At 36.1% G+C, this 23,607-nt stretch overlaps 1 protein-coding gene across 2 annotated transcripts; it reads right to left on the bottom strand.

Moving 5' to 3' along the window:
• Positions 1-986: 986 nt before the first annotated feature.
• Positions 987-21,599, bottom strand: ACTR10 (actin related protein 10). 2 transcript variants are annotated; one of them, XM_004426195.3, is made up of 13 exons: positions 21,400-21,593; positions 19,317-19,389; positions 16,440-16,522; positions 15,513-15,621; positions 13,751-13,858; positions 11,531-11,598; positions 11,183-11,262; positions 9,895-9,930; positions 7,305-7,384; positions 7,153-7,226; positions 3,669-3,750; positions 2,529-2,730; positions 987-1,402 (listed from the first exon to the last, which is right to left on the bottom strand). In XM_004426195.3, exons 1-13 carry the CDS (start codon positions 21,474-21,476, stop codon positions 1,221-1,223), a joined length of 1,254 nt encoding a protein of 417 aa, XP_004426252.1. In that variant the 5' UTR covers positions 21,477-21,593; the 3' UTR covers positions 987-1,220. The 2 variants fall into 2 exon arrangements, with proteins under 2 accessions (XP_004426252.1, XP_087304574.1); XM_087448448.1 differs by lacking the exon at positions 9,895-9,930 and having other exon boundaries at positions 21,400-21,599.
• Positions 21,600-23,607: the final 2,008 nt, after the last annotated feature.

The following is a 23,607-nucleotide window of genomic DNA, read 5'->3' on the forward strand; positions in this document are numbered from 1 at the left end:
GACTGGCCCTGGGCTAGTACCCATCTTCCTCCACTTTATATGGGACGCCGCCACAGCATGGCCTGACAAGCTGTGCATCAGTGCACACCCAGGATCCAAACCAGGGCCGCCAGCAGCAGAGCGCGCGCACTTAGCTGCTACGCCACAGGGCTGGTCCCTCCTTTCCTATTCTTAATTCCAGGAACTGGCTCTTTCAAGTGTTAGTTGGTGTTGGTATCTTCATACATAAAGTATATGGCAAAACTAGGAAGGATTCAGAAATGGTCAATCAAAATGATTAATCTATGAGGAAGAATGGACTTGGGATATATAATCCAGAAAATGTATCAATTCCTACTCTGTCTTCAGGAATATGAGCATACATATGTGCATATTTCTCATCTTCACTGGTGCCTAGAAAGAATGAAACCAGCAAAATTTCAGTAAGAGGGAGGTCATTAAAAACAAATGAAGAAAAACAAAAACAGAAATTAAACAATGACTGAGTACATATTTCAAAGAACCCCTGCCCTGAGAAGATAAAAAGCACAAAAGGGAAGATTAAAGGCATTATGAATACATGTTTATAAAGGAGTTGCATAAAAATGCATAAATATGAAAGATCTTTTTTCTTAGAAATGTATAATTGTTCATAAAATAAACTGTTAAAAAGTGAAAGTTAAAAAGTGGACATTATCACGCTGTGCTTAACAAATGCTTAACCATGCTACCAAACATTCTCAGTCCAGAGTCAAATATATTTCCAGAAAAGCAGCATTATTATAACATGGACACAAAAATAGCAAAACAAAAGATTTTAAGAAATAGATCCATGTTAATATTTGAAATAACTGGTAATGGTAACATTATTTATTCTTTAAACAAAATAATTGCTGAAAATAATGAAATTAATGAAGTCTCCAATGCCCAGGACAGATTCTGTGAATTGTGGAGGGACGACGTTATTATCCTTTTTGAAAAATGAACTATGTAAGAAACTTCCAAAATTAAACTGCTTTACTATATTTTATTGATATAAACACAACAAATTTCATAAGCATGAGCTACCATTTTACTACCCAAGAAAAGCAAAAGTCAAAAGAATTAAATATTAATGTGAAGAGTAATTACAGAAATGCTTTCACTTCTACAGAAGTCATCTCTAACAGCATCCTTTGTACAATTTGCTTGTAATCGCTTAGATATCTGAAATGAGGCAAAGTTGAATTTTAATCAAACTTTTATTTCTCAGTGGAAAATGCTCTCTTCATCAGAGGCGGTTGAGCTTTTCCGACATCAAACATCATTTCCAAAGGTGGATTATTAAGAGAACACCAATCAGGTATACGGCCTGTCTGATTATAATATTCCTTTGAGACTGAACGGCTCCCAAGGATGTCTTGCAGTGCTCCAAAAACAGCCCCTGTGTGGTAAAAACATTTTTATAACCAAGAGGAAAATTTTTACCAGAGAATTGTATGTACACATACATCCATTTCATTATATTAGAAGAGAAAACAGGCAAAATTCAGCAATACATAGTCACCCTCTTCAAATTAATTCATTAAGCTGTTCTATATCATATACATTGAATAATAGAGGAAGACATAACTCCCATGTCAAAAGTAACTAAATGGCCTATAGCAGATTATAGTGAAAATGATAAGTATTACTGTGTCTAAAAGCAGGTGAGGTCAAATGGGGTGGAAAGTATTTTCAACTCTGTATAAATACAATAAATAATATCCTTAGTTTTCTCTGCTACAACTCTAAGATTATATGTCACTGAATGAAACGGCACTGCAAACCCAGTCAGCATCATTATAATGCCCTAAGAGTCTATGCTGAAGACCTTATAAACACTCACAAGGCAATCTCTGAAAAATAATTTATTAACTAAATCCACTTATCCAAGATCAAAATTACATTTTGACCAAATTCTACTTTACAAAAAAAAAAATCCATTTAAAAATCTCAATACTTTGTGTTTCTCTCTAAAGGATCCTGATACCTATGAGCTGTAACTGCATCATAAAACACATATTAGAACATACACAAAGATATACATCCATGAGTGTTTTTCTCTTCAAAGTCATCTCTTCATTAGGCTATTTCTCTATTTCAATGAAACTATCGTTTCCTAAAACAGTCGAACTCAGTCACAAAATAAAGTGTAATTATAAAATAAATCAATTTTCATATGGCCTCACAAATTAGCTTTGGAAGGAATTAAACCAATGTTTTGAGCAATGGTGGCATGACTGGAATAAATGCATAGCTATCACTATTATGAGGGACGACTTTAATTGGATGAAGAAGTTTACTTAAAAAAAGCAAAATGCAAATACCATGAGAAATAGGTATATAATTCTGAAAATTAATAATTTAAGGAAAAGTCAATGTTCAAAGAAAATTATTTAATAGTTCCATTAGTTTATTAAGTGGGCAATCTTGAACACTGATTCATCTATTCTAATATATCCAATTAGTAATGCCAGTCAGGAACAAATCACTATATAATCATAACATTTTAAAAATGAAATTCTTACCTCCCAACCAGGCCACACAATTAGCCTTTGCAGGTGGAGTATGAATTCGGAATGTCTTGGCGCCAAGTGCTTTTTTATATTTTGGTTTTTCTATCAAATACCTTATTTCTGCAAGCAATCTGTGGAGAAATCCTGGCAGCATAGACGTGCCACCTATGACTACCAAATTCTCTGCCAGTTGCTTCCTGGTGTCTATTGGGCACTGTTATTAAAGAGAAAGAAAAAAGGGATTTAGCCTTAACTGTGTAAATAATGCTTGACTGGATTTAAAAAAAAATACAGATTATGTATTGCAAACTAAACAGGCGATCACTTGCATTAACAAAAGGGCCACAGCAAGATTCCTTTCACAAGGGAGTTTTTCATGTAGCAAATACAACCACCATGATAATATTGTCATATACTTATATAGAACTTTAAAGATTTTAAAATCTAATAGTACAGAATTTTAAATTCTACAGGGCATATGGTAGTAATAAGTGAGTATTCTCATTTTCAGAGTAGAATGACTGAGTTGAGCAAAGAAGATGACAAGAAATAACTTTTTGTTTCTTTTTTAGTAAGAAAAGTATGTGGAAACTTAATTTTTCTAAGGTGCTATCTTCATAGTATTATATCCGGAGCCAGCTGTCGAGTGGGAAGACAACATTCTTAGAAAAATTATGTTTCCACATCAGTTCTCTCTAAGAATTAGGAATGTTAAAGTCCATCACTGATGTTAATGTTTTTCATCAAAGTCCCTGAATGGAGCCCAAAAGGTAGACAATATCTTCCAAAGCGATGTCATTTCGTGTGGAGTTCTGTGATTCCACAGTCATTAAACAAAAGGGACATATTATACACCCTGTGGAATTTAAAATACAATACTACACAGACCTGCATTTGAAGAAACTACAAGCCACACTAAATAAAAATCTGGTATTGTTGCTGTGGAAAAAATGCATGATGTGTCCACAGCACTTAATATTGCTGGGTCTGAAATGTAGGTACCATATCTCATTGCTGGGTCTGAAATGTAGGTACCATATCTCAGTGTCAAAGTAAAACTCAGTGGCTAAAATAAAAATACAGAAAATAACACAAAAATTTTCTCTAAAGGGCTGTAGTCATAAATTGAAACTCTTTACAAAATAAAAATACCTGCATAAGGGAATCCAATATTAAAGTGGCAACTGATTTCTCTTCGTTATCTTGTTCAAAAAGAATTTCCACAACTGAATCTCTAATAAGATTAAAAACAAAGAGTGCTTTGTTGGCATCACATAATATGATACAGAATATACCATTAGTTCTACTGACATATGTTTAAGTACCAGCACTATGTTAATGTAGAATAATCATTAAAACATAAGGCGTTTGTGTTTGTAAATGAGGAGAACAGCAGTACCTGTCTCATAGGTGCTGAGGTGAGGACTCAACGAGTTGACAGGATGGTGCCTGGCACAAAGGAGGCACTCCCTGAGTATTAGCTACACCTAGTATTATGTATAGATTTACACATGTTTTGTCCAGTTATACCTCCTTAAATCTAATAATGGAAAAGGAGCAGAATTCTGTAAAAATTAGTAAGACTCAACAAGAGGATCAGTAGTGATACAAGCATTTCTTTGTTTTTAAAAGTAATACATGGCAAGGATTGCTAGTTGCCTAATAAAATATCCGTTTTCCTATTCATTCTCAGATTAATCCTCTTTTGCGGTAGCACAAGGAAGATCTTTGTGGCAATGGAATAGTTCTGTATCTTCATTGTGGTGGTGATTACAGAAATCTGTGTGATAAAATTACACAGAATTATACATACACATCACACCAATGCCAATTTACTGGTTTTGATTTTGTACTATAGTTACATAAGATGTAATCACCGGGAGAAATTGAGTGAACAGTATGTGGGACCTCTCTATATTTATCTCTGCAATCTTCTGTGAATCTACAATTATTTGAAAATAAAAAAAGATAACAACTCCATTTTTAAGTCCAATACAATGCTTGAAAGACTGTACCTACTAGCCTCCCTTGCAGCTAGATGTAGCTAAGAACCCGACAATGAGATGGAGGCAGAAGTGGTATGTGGGACTTGTAGAAAGTTTCCTTAAAAAGGAGAGGAAGCACTTGTTTCTTTCCTTTTCTAGGACTGCTGGCTTAAAACACAGATGTGGTAGCTCTAACTCCAGCTGTGACCTGAGCCCTGGACCTCAAGGACAAGGGCTACACCCCAAAGACGACAGATGGCAGGATGTCTGGGTCCCTGATAGGAGATGTCATACCATCCCTGGACTACCTACCTCTGAACTTCTTTTAAATGAGAAATGGCTATCTTGCTGAAACCACTATTTTCAGGTTTGTATAACTGACGGCCAAACTGAATCCTAACCAATATAACACAAAAAACTATACATATGCATATATGGACACTAATTTTTAAAAATAAAATTGGGATCATACTATGCATACTATTTGAAAGCTTTTTTGAATCTTTTTCAAAATATAATATTCTCTTCATGAGACTCAACCTACTTGCTAACTCGCTTCATCTCATCAGAAAAGTGGACTGAGGCCTGCAGAATGTTGAACACTCACGGCTAGGCAGCCCCTTACTGATATGCCTGTACACTTCTGCTGCTACCAGCTGAGTTGAATGCTCACAAAACAGCAGTTTTCTTTTTCCAAATCTTTTTTTGTCAGTTGATTTGATATTGAAATTACATACTTTAACAATTACTACTTAACCAACAAAATATTAGGATAGAAAATAGTAGTTTTTTTTCCTATGTGAACTATGTTGGATGCTCTGGAAAGATAACAATTTTTAAAATCTTTTTAATATAGGTAACTACTATAAAAGTCTAGAATAAAATACGTAGAAGGATTCTGTACCAAGACTGATTCACAAATAACTTTTTCTCACTGTACTTAAAAAAAACCCTGGAAATCATAACTCATGAATTATTGGTATAAGTAAATTTAATTCAGAACTCTAGAAGCAGACTTATCCTCAAAGAAAAGGTCTTGGAAAAAAGTTTGGCAAATAAATACTTATTATAAATTCTAAGTTAAAATAAACTGTTTAGTATATGATTTTTTATGATGGTCCTTTACTTTAAAATGACCCTTCTGACTTACCAACGAACTACTGGTCTGGACTGTATCTATTTAGAAGGTTTCAAAGCAACTGGATTTTTTGGTAGGAAAAACATGTTAGCAAACAACTGTAAATTAATTGGGTTTGGAATGTGAGATAAAGTGGCTTTTTTATTCCCAATATATTTTCCTACTATTATGTAACCAAAAAGCTCTATATTAGTTGAATTTCCTTAAACACTTATTTTCTTCTCTTATTCTGGGCTTCATTAAGTAATCAGGAGAAAATTTAAGATAGTAATTTAATGAATGTAACTTACATAAGAGGTAAAATGATAAAAAGTTACTACCAAAAAGTGTTACATTCTCACTTTTTGTCCCCCAACCTACCATCTCTAACATCTGTATATTTATGTTCATTCTTTTAATATCTCAACCTATATTAATTATCTCAAAATCTAACAGGATCTTCAATATTTACATAATAATTCTTTTCTGTGCATCTTCTGATCTAATATTTTACAGATGAAACTTTTATAATACAAATTTTATAAAGCTTGGGTATAAACAAAATTTATATTGTTACCAATATAATTACATAAGTCCTCAACAACAACTTACATGACATCTTCAGACACAATAATCTAATGAATAATAAAAAGGTGAATTACCAACTGGTCCTAAAGATTTAGTATATTTGGAAGAATGCATTCTAACAAGATGTTTTAAAGCAGGAGTCAGCAAACTAATGCCTGCAAGCCAAATCCAGCCCAGTATCTGTTTTTGCAAATAAAGTTTTATTGGAACACAGCCATGCTCATTCATTTACATACTGTCTATGGTTGATTTTGTACTCCAACTGTAGAGGGGAGTAGCTGCAAGGAAGACCAAAGGGCCCACAAAGTCTAAGTTATTTACCATTTGGCCCTTTACAGGAAATGTTTGCTGAACCTGTTTTATTTTTTTTGTTTGTTTATTTTTTTATTTTTATTTTTTTGTGTGTGAGGAAGATCAGCCCTGAGCTAAGATTCATGCTAATCCTCCTCTCTTTTTGCTGAGGAAGACCGGCTCTGAGCTAACATCTATTGCCAATCCTCCTCCTTTTTTTCCCCCAAAGCCCCAGTAGATAGTTGCACATCCTTCTAGCTGCTCTATGTGGGATGCGGCCTCAGCACGGCCGGAGAAGCAGTGCGTCAGTGTGCGCCCGAGATCCGAACCCGGGCCGCCACACGCGCACTTAACTGCTAAGCCACGGGGCCGGCCCTGAACCCTGTTTTAAAGTATCATACTTTAATCTCCACCTCAAAGAATGGTTAGTTCCATTAATTAAATTAATTCTGAATTACTCTGATGAACAGGAAAGAATGTTTTTTAAAGTTTTAAAAAATTAAAAAGCTGAATAATAAAACTAATCATGAATGATGAAGCTTAACAAAAAACACATAAATATTGAATCAGCAATACTAAAGGCTTACATAAATATTTTTGAAGGACAAAAATTTATTTTAGTTCATTATTTTGCTCATAAAAATTAAGGTCTAACCTGATTGATCCAAGGACATGTAAAATCTTCTCTCCATCTAATGGGTAGTCAACATTTGGGGGTGCTGAGGGACGCTGAAATATAAACATCATCAGCATAAGAATACAGGTTATAACCTCTGAACAAAGAACATACATTTATTTTTAACTTGCCTCAGTATTCCCATCAATATTAAATTTCGCTGCTTGGATTTTCAGTCCACGCTTCAGATCACTTACAAAGCAAGTGCGCACTGAAAAGAAAGAAAAGGAGATTTTGTTATGGTTTGTGATTGAGTCAACTCTACGTCCCAGTTAAACAATTCTATTCAAGTGGACATGCTAATCATCCATTCCTTCAGATTTTATAAACTAATCCTGTCTTTATTTAGCTTATGACAATTTATTCACAAATAAAAAAACTTTTTCATTCACTAAGGAGTCATAAGTCACATTGTGTATTCATCTTCCACAAAACCACATTTTTAAAAAAAAACACCTTTGAGGAAACTATTATGTTTTTTGATATTTCTTGTATTAAGAGCACCGTAATAAAAATAAATTTTAGCATCATGAAAATGTAGCTATTCTAATTGAACAGCATGGTTGTCTGAACCAGACTGACACATCTCTATATCTAATCTTAGGTATCTATTTATCTGATTTTTTAAAATCTTGGTTGGTCAGAAGACAAAGCTAAATTTTGCTCTTAGTTGCAGTAACACTCCTTAGTTTAGGGTTTTTTGGCATGATTATTTTTTCCCTCTTGGCACACTGCAACACCACTTTCCTTCTACTAAATTATCTTTTTTTTTTGGACTTTGAATATTTATTCTTTTAAAGATTATTTCTGTTGCAAAGTACTTATTACAATAAGCTGCTTCAAATTATTTTCAGAAATAGGTAAACAATAAAAATTCTTTTAGAGACAAAATTGATGTCAAATGCAAGAAATCTAATGACTTGGTTATTACTTGTAAAACATGTTAAATATATATTTATATATTATATAAAATTCTTTTCATTCACTAACTCAAAATATATTTGTTAAGAATCTACAATATGTTAATATGCTAGATAGTAAGCTAGGTGCTCAAGTTACTTATGTATTTTATAATTTATTCAAGTTCTCATAACTATTTAAGCAAGGTAAATATCTAGCCCTCAAGATCTTATATACTTGGCAGAGGAAGGTGCCCTTCTTTAAAGAAACCAAATTCACTGAATTAAAAATCCAAGAACAGATAAATTACACTTAAGAATTTTAAAACAATTGAAAAAAATTTATGTAATTACACTACATAACTAATGTAATGAGCATGTGTTGCATATCTGTTTTAATAGAATTGGGTTCCTACCATACATATTATTCAGCAACATGCTTTTTCCTTTTACGTATTATGGACATCCTTCCAAATCAATACATCTAGCTCCTTCTTTTTAATAGCTACATGGTATTCCTTATTATGAAGTTACCAAATTTCATTCAACATTCCCCGTTTAGATGGGATACACACTTGCGATTTTTCTTTTTTTTTTTTTTTTTTGCTGAGGAAGATTTGCCCTGAGCTAACATCCTTGCCAATCTTTCTCTGTTTTTTAGTATGTGGACCACAGCACAGCATGACTGCTAACAGAGTGGTGTAGGTCTGCACCCAGGAACCGAACCTGGGATGCCAAAGCAGAGCATGCCAAACTTAACCACTAGGCCACTGGGGCTGGCCCTTGATTTTCATAAATATGCCAGATTGCCTTCCAAAAAGGTTAGTTTTCAATCCTTACCAATAATAATATATATTCATTTTCCCACAATATCACAAATACTGGATGTCTAACTTTCAAACTTTTGCCATTGTGATGTGTTTCCCTTGACTAATGTGAAAGTTAAACATCTTTTCACAAGTTGGAAGCTATATGGAAAGAAACACTCTAAACAATCAACAATTATTATCTCATGGGGGAGAGGACTGGGAGAAGGGAAGGGAAACTATTCATTTCACTTGAGATATTTCTGTATCATCTGAGCTACTGCAATAAGCATGTACAAATGACTGAATTTTTACAATAATTGAAGAGATTTTAGGTAATTACACCACATAAGTAAGCAATGTAACGCAGAGCAAGACCCATTTTGGAGCCCTAGCTCTAACCCTACCTATTGTATGACACTGAACAAATCGTTTAATATTTCAGGGCCCCAACTATATCAGATTATCTCCAGATTCCATTATTGTCTAATTCTCTATTAAATATTCTAGAATATTAATTTTACATGACACTCTCAGTACTGAAGAACATTAAATTATATTTTTAATGCTTTTCCTTTTAGTAAATCAAAATACCAAAAAACTCAATTTAAACATTATCATAAAAAGCAAAGGAGAAGTAATATACCTTATTAAAGTGAATCCAATATATTCTGGCCCCAAATGTAGAATTTCCAAAGTCAGTAAAATGACTGACCTTATAAAAATGTAATTAAAAAAATGAGTAAAAAAACCACCATACAACATAAAACCAGTGGCTTTCTTAAGCAATTTAACTGTTATTTCATACTGGGCAAACTACTAATTCCCTAGTAACCCTGTATACACTATCTATAATTGAGAAGTTTCTTCAATAACACATCATAACTAATGCCAAAAGCTTCCATAAATATGAAAAAAAAATCAAAATTTTATTTACATGTATAAATATTTAGAAATACATGCCTTCCAAACTAATACTTAAGGACGAAAGAGGCAACAGTGGGAACTTAATTTACCTTTAATGTCCTCTAAGACACCTTCTGGAATTGAACCTAAAACAGGAATTTTATTTAGAACTATAGAACTTTAATAATAAGCAGAAACAGTCTGTTAAATTGCATTCACATTTCCATTTTCCATTTCAGCAAAATTTTTAAAAATATAAGTACCATGACATTTTTTTTTTTTTTTGGTGAGGAAGATTAGCCCTGAGCTAACATCCATAGCCAATCCTTCTCTTTTTGCGGAGGAAGATTGGCCCTGGGCTAACATCTGTGCCCATCTTCATCTATTTTATATGTGGGATGCCTGCCACAGCATGGCTTGATGAGCAGTGCATAGGTCCGTGCCCAGGATCCGAACCTGCAAACCCTGGGCTGCCAGAGAGGAATGTGCGAACTTAACCACTACGCCACCAGGCTGGCCCCACCATAATTTTTTTAAAGCCAAAAAAAACTAATTTTGCTTTTAGGGAATAAACTTCCATCATTCAAAGCCAAGCCAAAGCATAGAATTTGAAGCCAGGTGTGCACAAAGTGCTACAAGATGTCATATGCTTAGAAATTTGATAAAAACAAGACCTTACAAATATAGTAGAACAGTTGGCATTAGATAGGAATTGACCAAGAAAATCTTTTCTACCATAAAAGGATTAGCTGGTTATCTTGTGGTAAACTACTCAGAAGAAACGAAGGACTTACACATGAGTTGTTTTTTTTTTTTTTAACAAAAAGTGAGGTTTCAAGTTTGCTTACCTTTCCTGTGATAATAAACGACTGTCAGTAATGTGCTAATCTAATACATATTTTTAAAAAGGATCACACAGACTTTTAAGTTTTTCCTTCATGGTAAAGGTGATATTTTAAAAAATGAGTGAGAAAGTACCTATTCAGAGAAATCTATACAATATAGGGAGCTTTGGAAGACGGATGTTTGAACATGTTACCACTGTTAGTGATTTTGTTGCCAAAACTCCCGTTTTCTGAGGCAGACTCAGAAATAAAATTTTCTAGAGGAAACCAAGAAGAAATACTTGGGGAAGTAATAGAACATCATAAAGAAGACAGTCCTGAAAGCCAAGGGAAGAGATAATATCAAGAGTACATGTCACAAGTTCAAAAAGGGTCACTAAAATTAAACTACTGGATTTGGTGATGAAGAGCACAATAATGACCTTACAATTGGAGCAATGTCATCAGAGTGATTTGGGGGAAAAGAGAGTAACTATTCAATGGGGTAAAAAAATACAAGTTGAAAAATGGAAAGGGAATGTAAACCACTCTGAAATAGTTAAAACGATTTTACCCATCACAGAGGGAAGGCTCTGTTCTTTAGCAGCACCTGTGTCAACAGTACACTGTTCCAACAGTTGAGTTTCCAACTCCCTGAAGATAAAAAAAAAAAGTTATTGGAATTGAAATATTGGAACTGATATCCTTTTCTTACTTAACACTTTTAACTACACAATAGATTCTGATGCTTTAAATAAAAGTGGTTGTATCCTTAAAAGATAAATACACTCAAGGCTAATAGAGAATGGAATGAATAATATTAAACTTCCATATTACAAGTCCTCTACTGATCACTGTCAAAAAATGAGCATCTGGTTTGTGGCAGAGATGAAGCAAATGTGCTAAATTCTAAGAAACTTACTTGTGAAGAGCTTTTCCTCCTAGGGGGAGTGCTCCCCAACAATTTAGTACTGGGATTCCTTCATATATCTATAGGGTAGTTAAGGATATTACTATTTTAGGAGATAAAATGTGGTTTCCTTGATATTTTCCTCACCTTCTGCAGTATTGTTCTAAATCAGCTTTTGTGGCAAATTCTTATTCCTTATTTTAAAAGAGTTACAGAAAAATCAAAGAGTCTTTTTTCATATTCTTCTCCAAAGAAAAACGTTAAACACGTGCATACACCCACCGAATTCATTAGTTAGAACTGAGGTGTCCAATAAAGTAGCCACTGGCCACATGTGGCTGTTGAGCACTTGATATGTGGCTAGTCTGAATTGAGATATGCCGCAACAATAAACTCCACATCAAATTTAGAAGACTCAATACAAAAAAAAACACCCTGTAAAATATCTCATTATAATTTTTTATATTGATTGTATATTGAAATGATAATATTTTGAATATATTAGGCTAAATAAAATATACTATTAATTTCATTTCTCATTTGTACCTTTAAAAATGTAGCTCAGGAAAAATTTAAATTATATATATGTCTCAAATTGTATTTCTATTAGAGCTGAGAGGATAGCGGACAATATGGTACTGTGGGTTTGCTACCTCATTTTATATAGTGTTTTTGCTGATCTTCTCTAAGTACAATATTTACGAAAAGGAAAAACATATATTGGTAAGAGCACTGGCTTTAGAGACAAACATGGGTTTATATCTTGGCCATAGGTTTATATGATCTTGGGTCAACTACCTACCCCAACTTTTAGTCTTCTCATTTATATAATGAGGACAATACTAATGTTGAAGGGTTGTTACGAGAACTTAGACACAAAATACTTTACATTTAAAAAGCTATTGCCTAATTTAGTTCTATAGGAGCTAATGATTCTTGATTTCCTTCCCATGAGTAGTTCTTCTAATAAATACACATGTAGATCTCAAAACTGCACAAGTCTTGCATTTATGTACTTCAACCTCCTTTTCAATATAGCAATGTACACTGTAACATTTCTAAGAGACCTTTACCTATACTCTGCTTAAATGCTTCTAATGACAAGGAACCTACCAGTTTTTAGTCAGTAATTCCATTCTGGGACAGCCTGAATGACTAGGGAGTTCTTCCCACCGGCAAATGATATAAAAACTACAGCACTTACTGAGCAAGTTACCACGTGCCAGGTCCTATGCTAAATAATTTATATACATCACCTCATTCAAGTCACATGACACCCCTATGAGGTGGAATTATTATAATTCCCGTTTTACAGATGAGGAAACTGACACCCAAGGACATTAAGCTACTTGACCAACATCATACAACTGGTAAGAAACACAGCTGAGATTTACACTTATGTGTGTATTTGATTCCAAAACCCTATGCTATACTGCCTATGTGAGAGCCTCAGGAGATAGGAAAAGATGTATTCACTTTCCCACAGGGAGCCCTTTAGTTATTTGAAGGCAGATTTCATGTTGACATTAAGTTTTCATTTTTCTTTTCTTTCTTTTTTTTTTTTTTGTGAGGAAGATCAGCCCTGAGCTAACATCCATGCCAATCCTGCTCTTTTTGCTGAGGAAGACCGGCTCTGAACTAATATCTAATGCCAATCTTCCTCCCCTTTTTTTTTTCCCTTTTTCTCCCCAAACCCCCAGTAGATAGTTGTATGTCATAGTTGTACATCCTTCTAGTTGCTGTATGTGGGACGCTGCCTCAGCATGGCCCGACAAGTGATGCGGCGGTGGGCGCCCGGATCTGAACCTGGGCTGCCAGTAGCAGAGTGCATGCACTTAACCGCTAAGCCATGGGGCTGGCCCCTCATTTTTCTTGATTTAACTTTCTCATTTCAGTTTCTCTGATTACTCTTTGTATAATCTTTTCTTAGAGCTTGACTATTGGAGTCAACTTCTTGGACGTGTCCTAATTAGCTGACGTTCCTCTTAAAAACTGAACATAATATTCATGAGGTCTGATCCCTGGAGTATATACTGGGACCAAGTCATAATGATAATTTCTACAAAAAGCAAATTTAAGTCTCACAATCCTATCAATTTTTTTCCACATGGTAATTCATAATTGTACATGGTAACCCAAAATAGTTTATGCAATAAAAACCATTTGTAATAAGTCTAATTATTTTAAAGCAGAGTAAAAACTGCAAAATTAGCTGGTTGGCAAAAAAGATACTGGTAACACCAGGCTTTCCCTATATCCGCAATCTAGGACCATGGCAGAGTTTATTCCAAGCGTCAGAAGAGCCATTAGATGACTTGGAGCAAGCAAGACAGATGGAACCTAGAAAACAACAATAACAACAACAAAACCAGAATGAGTGTCAGTAGTTGTTGAAGCTGTTTCCCTTACATTTCCAACATATTTGAAAAAATTCACAGGAACATTATAGTTGTTTATGATACCTATTCAACCATTTTATGGCACTAAATTAAGAACTAGTTTGTTGATTTATTTGAATTTACACAATAATCAAAATATACTATAAAAAATAACACTCTTTACATTCTTTAAGTTGTTTGATTCCAAATTGACAATTATGAAGCATTTTTATTAATTCTTGTTCTCTCTTTTGGAGGAAAAACTGAAAGGGATAAAAGAAGAGGTCCAGAAACACAAATTCAGAGGAATATGCTAAATTTAAAAAATAAAGAGATGCTTTTATCATCAAAATGAAAATACGAAAAAGAATTGACTGTCTTTATTCACAAAGTTTGTAATATGAATTAATTTTAAAACATTATAATTTAGCAGTTAAAATTACACTGAAGAACTACAAAAATCCTTAGCTCTGTGTGACATTTTTCAGTGAGAATCTTCCAGATCTAGTGACACGCCAAATATCAGATAAATATTCAATCAAAATAAAAAGTCCACCATAACCACATGGCAAACAAAGTAACGGCACGATTTCCCTTGTCTAAGTAGATATGGCAGGTGTTCTAGTCACATGAGATAAGGACAGTAACAAAAGCGAAAGATAAAGGATTATCTGTTTTATTTAGATAAGAGCTGAAGGGGCTTCTTGTTTTGTTTCGTGCTCTTCCTATTGCAAATTCCCAAATCTATGCTATCAGTCAGCACAGGAGGGTGTGAAACCTGTGTTTCTGGGCCTCTCTTACTGAACTAAAACTTAGAAATTTAACTGCCCTTATCTCATAATGACATTGTGATTTTTGATATATTTTGAGTTCAGTGGAATGTATGAAAAATACACTTATATATGCTTATTTCTTATACACTGTACACATTTTATACAATCTTCTAGTTTCCCTTGCTGAAAAACCCTAACGCCCTAAGGCAGAGATTTTAATAAATGTAAGTAATAAAGATTCTGGCCTACTATGAAATGTAATTATCTTGAGTCATAAGTTTGTTCTTCAAAATAATATTGATTCCTATACAATGAAAGCTACAAGTAATATTACTAATTGAAACAAGAGTTATTCCTGGCACTGCCACTTACTCTAAGGGAGACATTATCTGAATATTCCATTTAATAGGAATTTAAAGCCTGAAATGAAAGAAGTGAAGAATTTAGAACAGTCAGCATAACTAAACAATAGAAACTAGTAAGACCTGGAAGACACACATCATAAACTCCACAGCACACAATATACCTTTTAATTCTGAAAAAAAGTCCCAAAACAGAAAAACTTATATTAAAATAAATAAGAGAAACATCAATAAAAAGAAATCTTCAATTATCTAAATTTTGGATGAAAAGCTAATAATGCATGAAATAACCATACAAAGAAAGAAAATAAATGGTCAGTTTGAAGAGGCTTCAGTTTATTCTGTCATTTGGTTCCTCAAATGCATTGTGTAGTATACACAATGTGTATACAGAATACACAATGAAGGAAATAAAATGAGGATCTTTTAGTTTAAGCTTTGAGTACCTACCAACAACAACAACAACATAAAAAACAGGTACCTCAAAATACTTGAAAAGAACGCGAGTGAGTGTCTCTCTGAAGTGGGAAGGACATAATACTGACTCAATAACCACAACTCGGCGGTCTCTGGGATTCACCAACAGATGCCTGAAAAGTGACAGTTTTGTTTTTAAAAGTAAATAAAAGTTTTTATTTACTTTGGTACATAATGCAATTTAAGAATAGAGAAACAGAACTACCTTAGCTTAAGATGCTTTATGACAGGAGACATCTTCATTTTACTACCCAGGAAAGATAATAATGTTCCTGACCTCTTACTACGTGCCATTCACTGTGTCAGGAACTCTGCATCTATTAACTCATTTATCTCAGAAAACAAAAACTACAGCCTACTATGAATACTAACTTGAGTCATTAAAAAGATATTTTCTTTTTTTAGGTTACAAAAGTAATATATGCTCACAAAACTCCAAATATTATAGAAGTTTATAACTTAGAAAGTACAAATACTTTATATTTCTACTACCCAGAAAATACCACTTACAGTAGTTTGTATATTTTCATTATTGTGTGTGTATATGCATCTATTTTTAACAGAAATACTCATTCCATAGATGTTATTCTATAACTTGCTTTTTTCAATTATCAATGTATCTAAGACACCTTTCTGTATTAGTACATATAGATATATAGAACTCTTCTAATGGCTGTATAGTATTCCACTATATGGATGCACAATAATTAAATTATCCAATCCCTTTTATTAATGGACATTTGTTGTCAATATTTCCTTATGCTCTCCAGTTTTCTAGTCTTCAAATATACTTTTGAAAAGGTTGAAAATAAGAAGGTAAAAATGGCAATGGAAGTCAACTTTTTTTTGCATTAAATGTAATATAACCAAATATCACTATGACTGGCATTAGGAAAAGCTGGGGGAAAAAAAAAACACAACTGGACCTTACCTGAAATACAGTATGTGGATGAATTCCTTTAGGTAGGAATACAATTCTTCTGTATTGATATTATATTGAACAACTTTGATAGGCTATAAAAATTAAAATTATTTATTAATTCATAATAAAATAATCTCAAATTAAAACATGCTTATTTATGTTACTAATGCATTTTCTGGTAACAAAGCAAAAGCAATTTGCATAGAGAATAAATGCAAACATTAAATATAGATTAATCACTTAAATTAGAAATCTTTAAGAAGTGGCATGTCCAAGATGACGGAATTTTTTTGGTTTGTGGGGATGAGTGTGTGTCTGTAAGTAAGTAAAGAGCTGTGCTCATCTGCATTTTTCCTGCATCTGACATCATTCTGGCAGGACTGATAAAAATCAGCATTAACTAAAAAGCATCAAAGGCTTCCTCAAATATTCCAGACCTGGTTTAGTCCTTGTTAGTCACTCCTAAGCCACTGACCTTTCCCTTTTGTAACATCCCCACTCAATGACTTGTCAAATGTCTACCTTTCCCTACACTACAAGCTCCAAGAGGCAAGAACTGTTTCTGGCTTGCTTATGATATATCCTCCTTCAACTTATACAGTGCCAGGCAATAAGTAGGTAGCTCATAAATATGTGTGGCAAAAATGAAAACACACACCATTAGCACTAACGCAGTATATGCAAACACTACCAAACCGTGAGTGCTAAGTCAACACTAATGCATAACAAGGTAGGATCCTTAGCTGTGAGTGCTCTGACGCATCACTGGCAGACCTCTCTTCATTTACCCTTTTAAAGGAAAGATCATCAGCTTGGCTAATTTCTTGATTGTATGTAGCTTAAAGAAGGTTCCAAACTACGTATAGCTGAATATAGATTAATCTTTACATATATTTGTCTTTTCAAGACAAAGATAAAAGCTGAAAGCACTAAGAAAAGTGCCAACGAGAATATAAATGTTCTAAGTCCAGTTAGCGATCTATCTAGTAATCTATTTAGTAACACAGTAACACCAATTATTAAAACAAGAACATGAAAAAGGAGTAGACAGGGACTTCCATCACATTTTGAATACCATACCACAAATATCTATTATATTTCTGGCTTGTCCAAGGATTTCCAGAATATTTTGAAATCAGTAAAAATTTCCCTAATCAACCATAATTAAAAAGATTTCTGAATCAACATTTTTTTTTTTGTGAGGAAGATCAGCCCTGTGCTAACATCTGCCAATCCTCCTCTTTTTTCTTTTTCGCTGAGGAAGACTGGCCCTGAGCTAACATATGTGCCCATCTTCCTCCACTTTATACGGGACGCCACCACAGCATGGCTTGCCAAGCAATGCGTTGGTGTGCACCCAAGATCCCAACCGGCGAACCCCAGGCCGCCGCAGCGGAGCTCACGCACTTAACTGCTTGCGCCACCGGGCCGGCCCTAAATCAACATATTTCATATGTTGATCTTACTGATGCATCTCAATACCAAATATAAATTGATGTACTAGTCTATTCAGCTACAACATGTGCTTTTATAAAACCAAATATGCTCATATTTGATTGTTAAATAAGGAAATCATGTCTGTATAATGTGAAAGTTCTAGTAGTTCATATTAGGCAAGAGGAGCTGAAATTATGATAGTAGAGTTATAACCTCCACCAAGAAAAAGAAAGTCATCAACTCGGTGGCCACACAGATAGGCACCCTTTCAGATCTATTTGTCAAAAGTTTAAATGATCCTCTGTACCAGGAGCTCCTTTCCCAGAGAGGACCCTTAAATGACTCTTTTTTGGGCTGCGTTTCCTCCTGGTCCCACCTTAACAATAGCCCCACTGGCTCAGAGCTCACTTCCATCTGCGTTGTCTGAGAACTTACTGGCCAACATTTTCAATCCATTATTTCATTTTATTTTTAATATCCCCAAGAGAGCCTCCAGCCACACTCTGTTGTAAGCCAAAGCTATTCCAATTTTTTACTGAGGTATCAATTTTTGCTTTTGCTAGTGCTCTGATTATAAAGTTACATGGGTTTCACACGGTCTGTCCCGACCCTATTATCCCCACAAAACTGTTTTTGTTTGTGATCAAAGGGAGGTTTTTCAGAATGCAAACATTAAGTTATGGCAGAAAGATCTGTATTTGTTCTTCGGATTTTGGAATTACAGATAAAGGAATGAAGACCTGGCTTATATTTTGAACAGGGTAAGAATAAAATTATTCTGTAATTATATTACATTATAAGGCTCATAAAAATATTTTACTAAGGTTAAAAACTTTCTCTTGATAGTATATAATTCTATTTATATAAAATGTATAGGGCCGGCCCCGTGGCTTGGTGGTTGGGTGTGCGCGCTCCACTGCTGGCGACCCGGGTTCGGATCCCGGGCTCGCACCGACGCGCTGCTTCTCCGGCCATGCTGAGGCCACATCCCACATACAGCAACTAGAAGGATGTGCAGCTATGACACACAACTATCTACTGGGGCTTTGGGGGGAAAAAAATAAATAAATAAAATCTTTAAAAAAAAAAAATGTACAGAAAGGTAAATCTATAGAGACAGAAAGAGTATCAGTGGTGGGCTAGGGGTAGGAATGGGGATTAACTGTAAATGGGCATTAGAGATCTTATTGGGATAACAAAAATGTTCTAAAACTGGCCTGTGGTGATGGTTGCATAACTTGATACATTTACTAAAAACCATGGAATTGTACATTTAAAACAGGTGAATTTTATGGTATGCAAAATTAAACCTAAATAAAGATTAAAAAAATTTTTCTTGGAACAGTCCGAAGTTATATATTTAGCACTGTTCTAATCAATCTTATTTGAAGTCACATTTAAAAATATTTTACAGTACAGCATTTATTTTGCTAATTAAAAAAAATATACCTTAGGCAAGCCAGCTTTTTTTATCACACTAGGAATTATGCATCTTGGACCAGTTTCTCCAGCAAATCCACACCTGCAAATAAACAGAAAATTGAAACATTCAACTTATCACATTCTTCCTATATATGTGTCACAGAAACAAGTTTCTCCCTATTTGTTTCAAAGCAGGGGTCACAAAAACATTTGGAGACATCTCTGATGCATTCAAAGGGACAAAAAAACTAAGGTAAAGTTAATACCATCCTTCATAATTGTGTATTAAAAGTAAAAAATAAAATTATTTCCAACTAATGATACTGAAATAAAACAGTGTATTATTTTAGTGCATCATTTACTTTTTTTTCAGTTTTTAATTCTTCCTGAATTTCAGGCAACACATCTCTACAATCCTGGATCTGTGCTATATTATGTGACTTCATTTACATAATTCATATGAATTCATCATAATTCCATCATTCTAAAATTAATAGCTTCCACATTGATGTATTTCCTTTCGGTCTATTTTTTAAACTATGCATAGTTGATATAGTTATAATCATACTGTTAATACATCATGAACTCGTACAATAAGCTTCTGCCCATATTATTACAGTCTTCATTGCTATCATTTTAAAAACTGCATATTTAATCCTTTTTAAAAACTATTTTCCTTTCTTGAGTATTTAGGTATTTCCATTTCTGTTTCCCATTAGTAAAACAAAACTTTGCTAAAAATGATCACGGTGTAAGTGTAGTCTTAACATTACCTCTTCTTGTCCTGTCTAGTTTTAAGTACTGCTCTCCTCCTATTCCCAAATAGCAATCTCCATCTTCTCCCAGTCACGTCCCCACATTCACTTGCACCAGTGCTCCTCAAACTCTCCAGGATGCAACCGGCTGGTTGGCTTCAATTCCTTTCTTTTACTTCATAAATTCATCTTATCACCCTCCTGTTGTCTTTGTCAATAATCCTCCTCCTGTATACAGCATTCTGCTTCTCATTTCCTCAACATATAGCCAAAGTAATTATCTTTGGGTGTCAACCTTAAGGTATTTTTTTATGCTATTAAAATAAACCTTTAGAAATAAATAAGAAAATATAAATAAGGGAGGATCTTGCATAAAACAGTGCGAGAATGTCATGAAACAAAGACTACGTTTAATCCAATTCTAGAGCACCTGAGGTCCAATTCTTAAAGTCTCTTTTGACCACTTATTCAACAAATAATTATTAAATACCTACTATATGTTAGGCCCTGTTCAGAGAGGTATAAAGATTTTCAAATGTCCCCATTTCAAATAAATATAAGATGCAATTCTGGCTGTCATTTTCCTCTTTCTTGAGCTCAGTACAAAGGCTCTCAATCTGGAGTCCAAGGACCACTGTCATCATCTGCCAACCCCTGAAATTGTGTGCAAATATTTTAAGGTTTGTGTATTTGTGGTTTTCATTCGGTCGTCAAAGGGATCTATGCTATCCAAATGTTGTGAACCACTACTCTAGTGTTTACAAGACGCCTTTTAAAACATGTTAAATTTCCTAATCTAAGAGTTTGGGGGGGCTAACAAAGGATCTCGAGAGTCTTATCTATAAGGTTTAACCTCTTTATGTGTTCAGTCTCCCTAATTCTGACTTCCTACTCTTGGGGAGCAATGGCCCTGTCTAAAACATAATTGGATTTCCAGCACCAACAGAAGCTCCATTCAATAAATGTTTAATGATGGAGATCGTCATCAAGCGTTACAGTTCGGTTGCTACCCTCCTAACAAGACAAACCCAGGGTAAGCGGGGTCTAGGTCATCGCTGTCATCCTCTGCATGGATGACCCCAAAAGGTCCGTTCGGTTTGGGGTGACGACCTGACGCGGCGGCGAAGGCGATTCTCCCCAAACCTCGTAGGCCTCTCTAGGAGTCAGAACCTGACCGCCCCACCGGATCCTCGGGATTCACATTCGCCCACGGTGGAAATCATAAGGGCCATCGTTTGCGGATGTGCTGGCGAAAGAAGGGCTGCCCTGCGAGCTGCCAGGACCCGGGCCGGGCGTGGGGCTCGGCCACCCGGCCTCCCCTCGGGACGACCGCGGCCGGCGCCGCAGCCACTCACTTGGTGAAGGCCTCTCCCAGGTCTATCACGACCGCCGTCTTCTCGCCGCCGCTCCCCAGGCCCTCGTACAGCGGCATGGTAGCAAAGAGGACGGTAGGGAGCGGGACTCGGACACCGCCACAGACACCCACCGGCCTCGACTCCCGCGGCCGGGCGGTGGCGGCGCGGGCGGGGGCGACGGCGGGGGCCTCGCGTGGCCGCGGCTCGCCGGGCCCGGGCTGTCCCAGGCTGTGCCTCACTTCGCGTCCACCCGAGTCCTCGCGGGCGTCCCGTCTCCGGGACTAGGGAGGAAGAGGCGCGGCCGGCCGCTGGTCTGGGTGCGGGGGCGGGGGAGGGGGGCGCGGAGGTCCGAGACGGTCAGGCGCGCCGGGCGCCCCGAGTGGGCGGAGCCGAGCCCGGGTCCTTCCCGGAGGACACGCCCCCAGGCGGTGCCTGGGCCGGCGGGGGTGGGGCGGGGGGGTGGTCCGTCAGCGCTTCTGGGGAGAGGTGTCGTTCTACGCCGAGACCGCTGTGCTACCACAGAAGCTCCAGAGCTTTGATTTGTGCAGTCTTGGGGCAAAATTTGCTGTACCAGGTGTCTTGCCTATCATTTGTGCTTCGCAAGAAATACTGAGAGTAGGTGTTATCTTCTCAGCTGTGTAAACGGAAGCTCAGAGAGATTGATTAGCGTTCCCAGTGCCCCACAGCAGAGCCGGGATTGGACTCCAAGACTTTCTGATTTCAAAGCCTGTGCTACTGATGCTTTAGAGAATGATGCGATGCCTACAGACAACTTTCTATTTGGTAGCCATTCTGCTGAAAGTTTTAATTTTAATCCAAAAGAAAGCAGATAAAGTAGCATATAGGAATCGATTTGTGGAGCAACAGTCAAGGGTGGTTTAATGGAAGGACATTGAACCAAGGGTTCTTGTTTACTCTAGAACTGAGGAGCTGTGCAACCGGAGAAAAGATAGTAAATCTTTCTGTGCCAGTGTGCGCACACGGTAGGAATTCTATAATATGGACTGTTTACACTTTATCATTTCACAGCTCTATTTTCTTTCTGCTGAAATTGCCCATGAAAACTGGAGTCAGTGGGGTAGGTTGCTGCCTTGTCTCTATGGCTGTAGGAAGAGGAGTGACCTGTTTTAACACAGTGTGCCTTTCTTACCTGCTGTAGATGCCTGAACCTCTAAAGGATAAGGTCTTTCTATAATAAGAGTTAAGGCTGTACCATGCATAATCCTGGACAATGTGATATGAGTAGAATTCACTGATCAATAATCTTCCTGAAAGCGGAGGTAAGGAGATGAAGTTGGAGTTGTGATAGGGAAGGAAACTTCAAAGAGTGGGAAAGGATGAAACATTTTGGGTAACAGGGTCAGAGTGTTTGAACCAGACCCTTCCCTCCGGTTCAGATTCTGTTTCTGCCCCCTTCTGTCAAGTCTCTAATGCTTCTGATCATCCATTTTCTTATCTGGAAACTGTCCTGCTATTTCTCAAAGTATTTGTGAGGATCAGTTGAGATTACATTTTGAAACTACAAAGTGTTATTTATTGCCCATGCTGTTTGTTTTCCATGACTGCTCACCACCTGTACTATATTAGTTTCCCAGGAATGCCGTAACGAATTACCACACACTGGGTGGCTTAAAACAGGAGAAATGTATTCTTTCCTAGTTCTGGAGGCTAGAAGTCCGGATTAAGGTGTCCGCCAGGTCATGATCTCTTATAAGGCTTTAGGGAAGGATCCTTCCTTGACTCTTTGTAGCATCTGGTAGTGGCCGGCAATCCTTGGTGTTCCTTGGCTTGTAGATGCATCACTATGATCTCTGTCTCTGTCGTCACCTGGCCTTCTTCCCTATGCCTCTGTGTTTTCATATGATGTTCTCTTCCCTGTGTTTTCACATCATTTTCCTTCTGTGCATGTCTCTGTGTCCAGATTTCCCTCTTATAAAAATCCCTGACATTGGATTAGGACCCTAATCCTAACCTACTGTGATCTCACCTTAACTTGATTATATCTGCAAAGGCCCTAATTCCAAATAAGATCACATTTTAAGGTTCCCAGGGACAAGAATTTTGGGGGGATACTATTCAACCTAGCATTCCAGCTAAAGTTTGGTGTTCTCCATTGTTCTGCCCTCAGACGTCTTCTCTTACTGTATTCCCTCTCCTTTGACAATCTCTTTCGCTCCCACACATACAGCTAGAGCTAATATTTGTTGA

Source organism: Ceratotherium simum, chromosome 24 (assembly GCF_057802395.1).
Source record: "Ceratotherium simum simum isolate JZ-2026a chromosome 24, ASM5780239v1, whole genome shotgun sequence".
NCBI classification, from domain to species: Eukaryota; Metazoa; Chordata; class Mammalia; order Perissodactyla; family Rhinocerotidae; genus Ceratotherium; species Ceratotherium simum.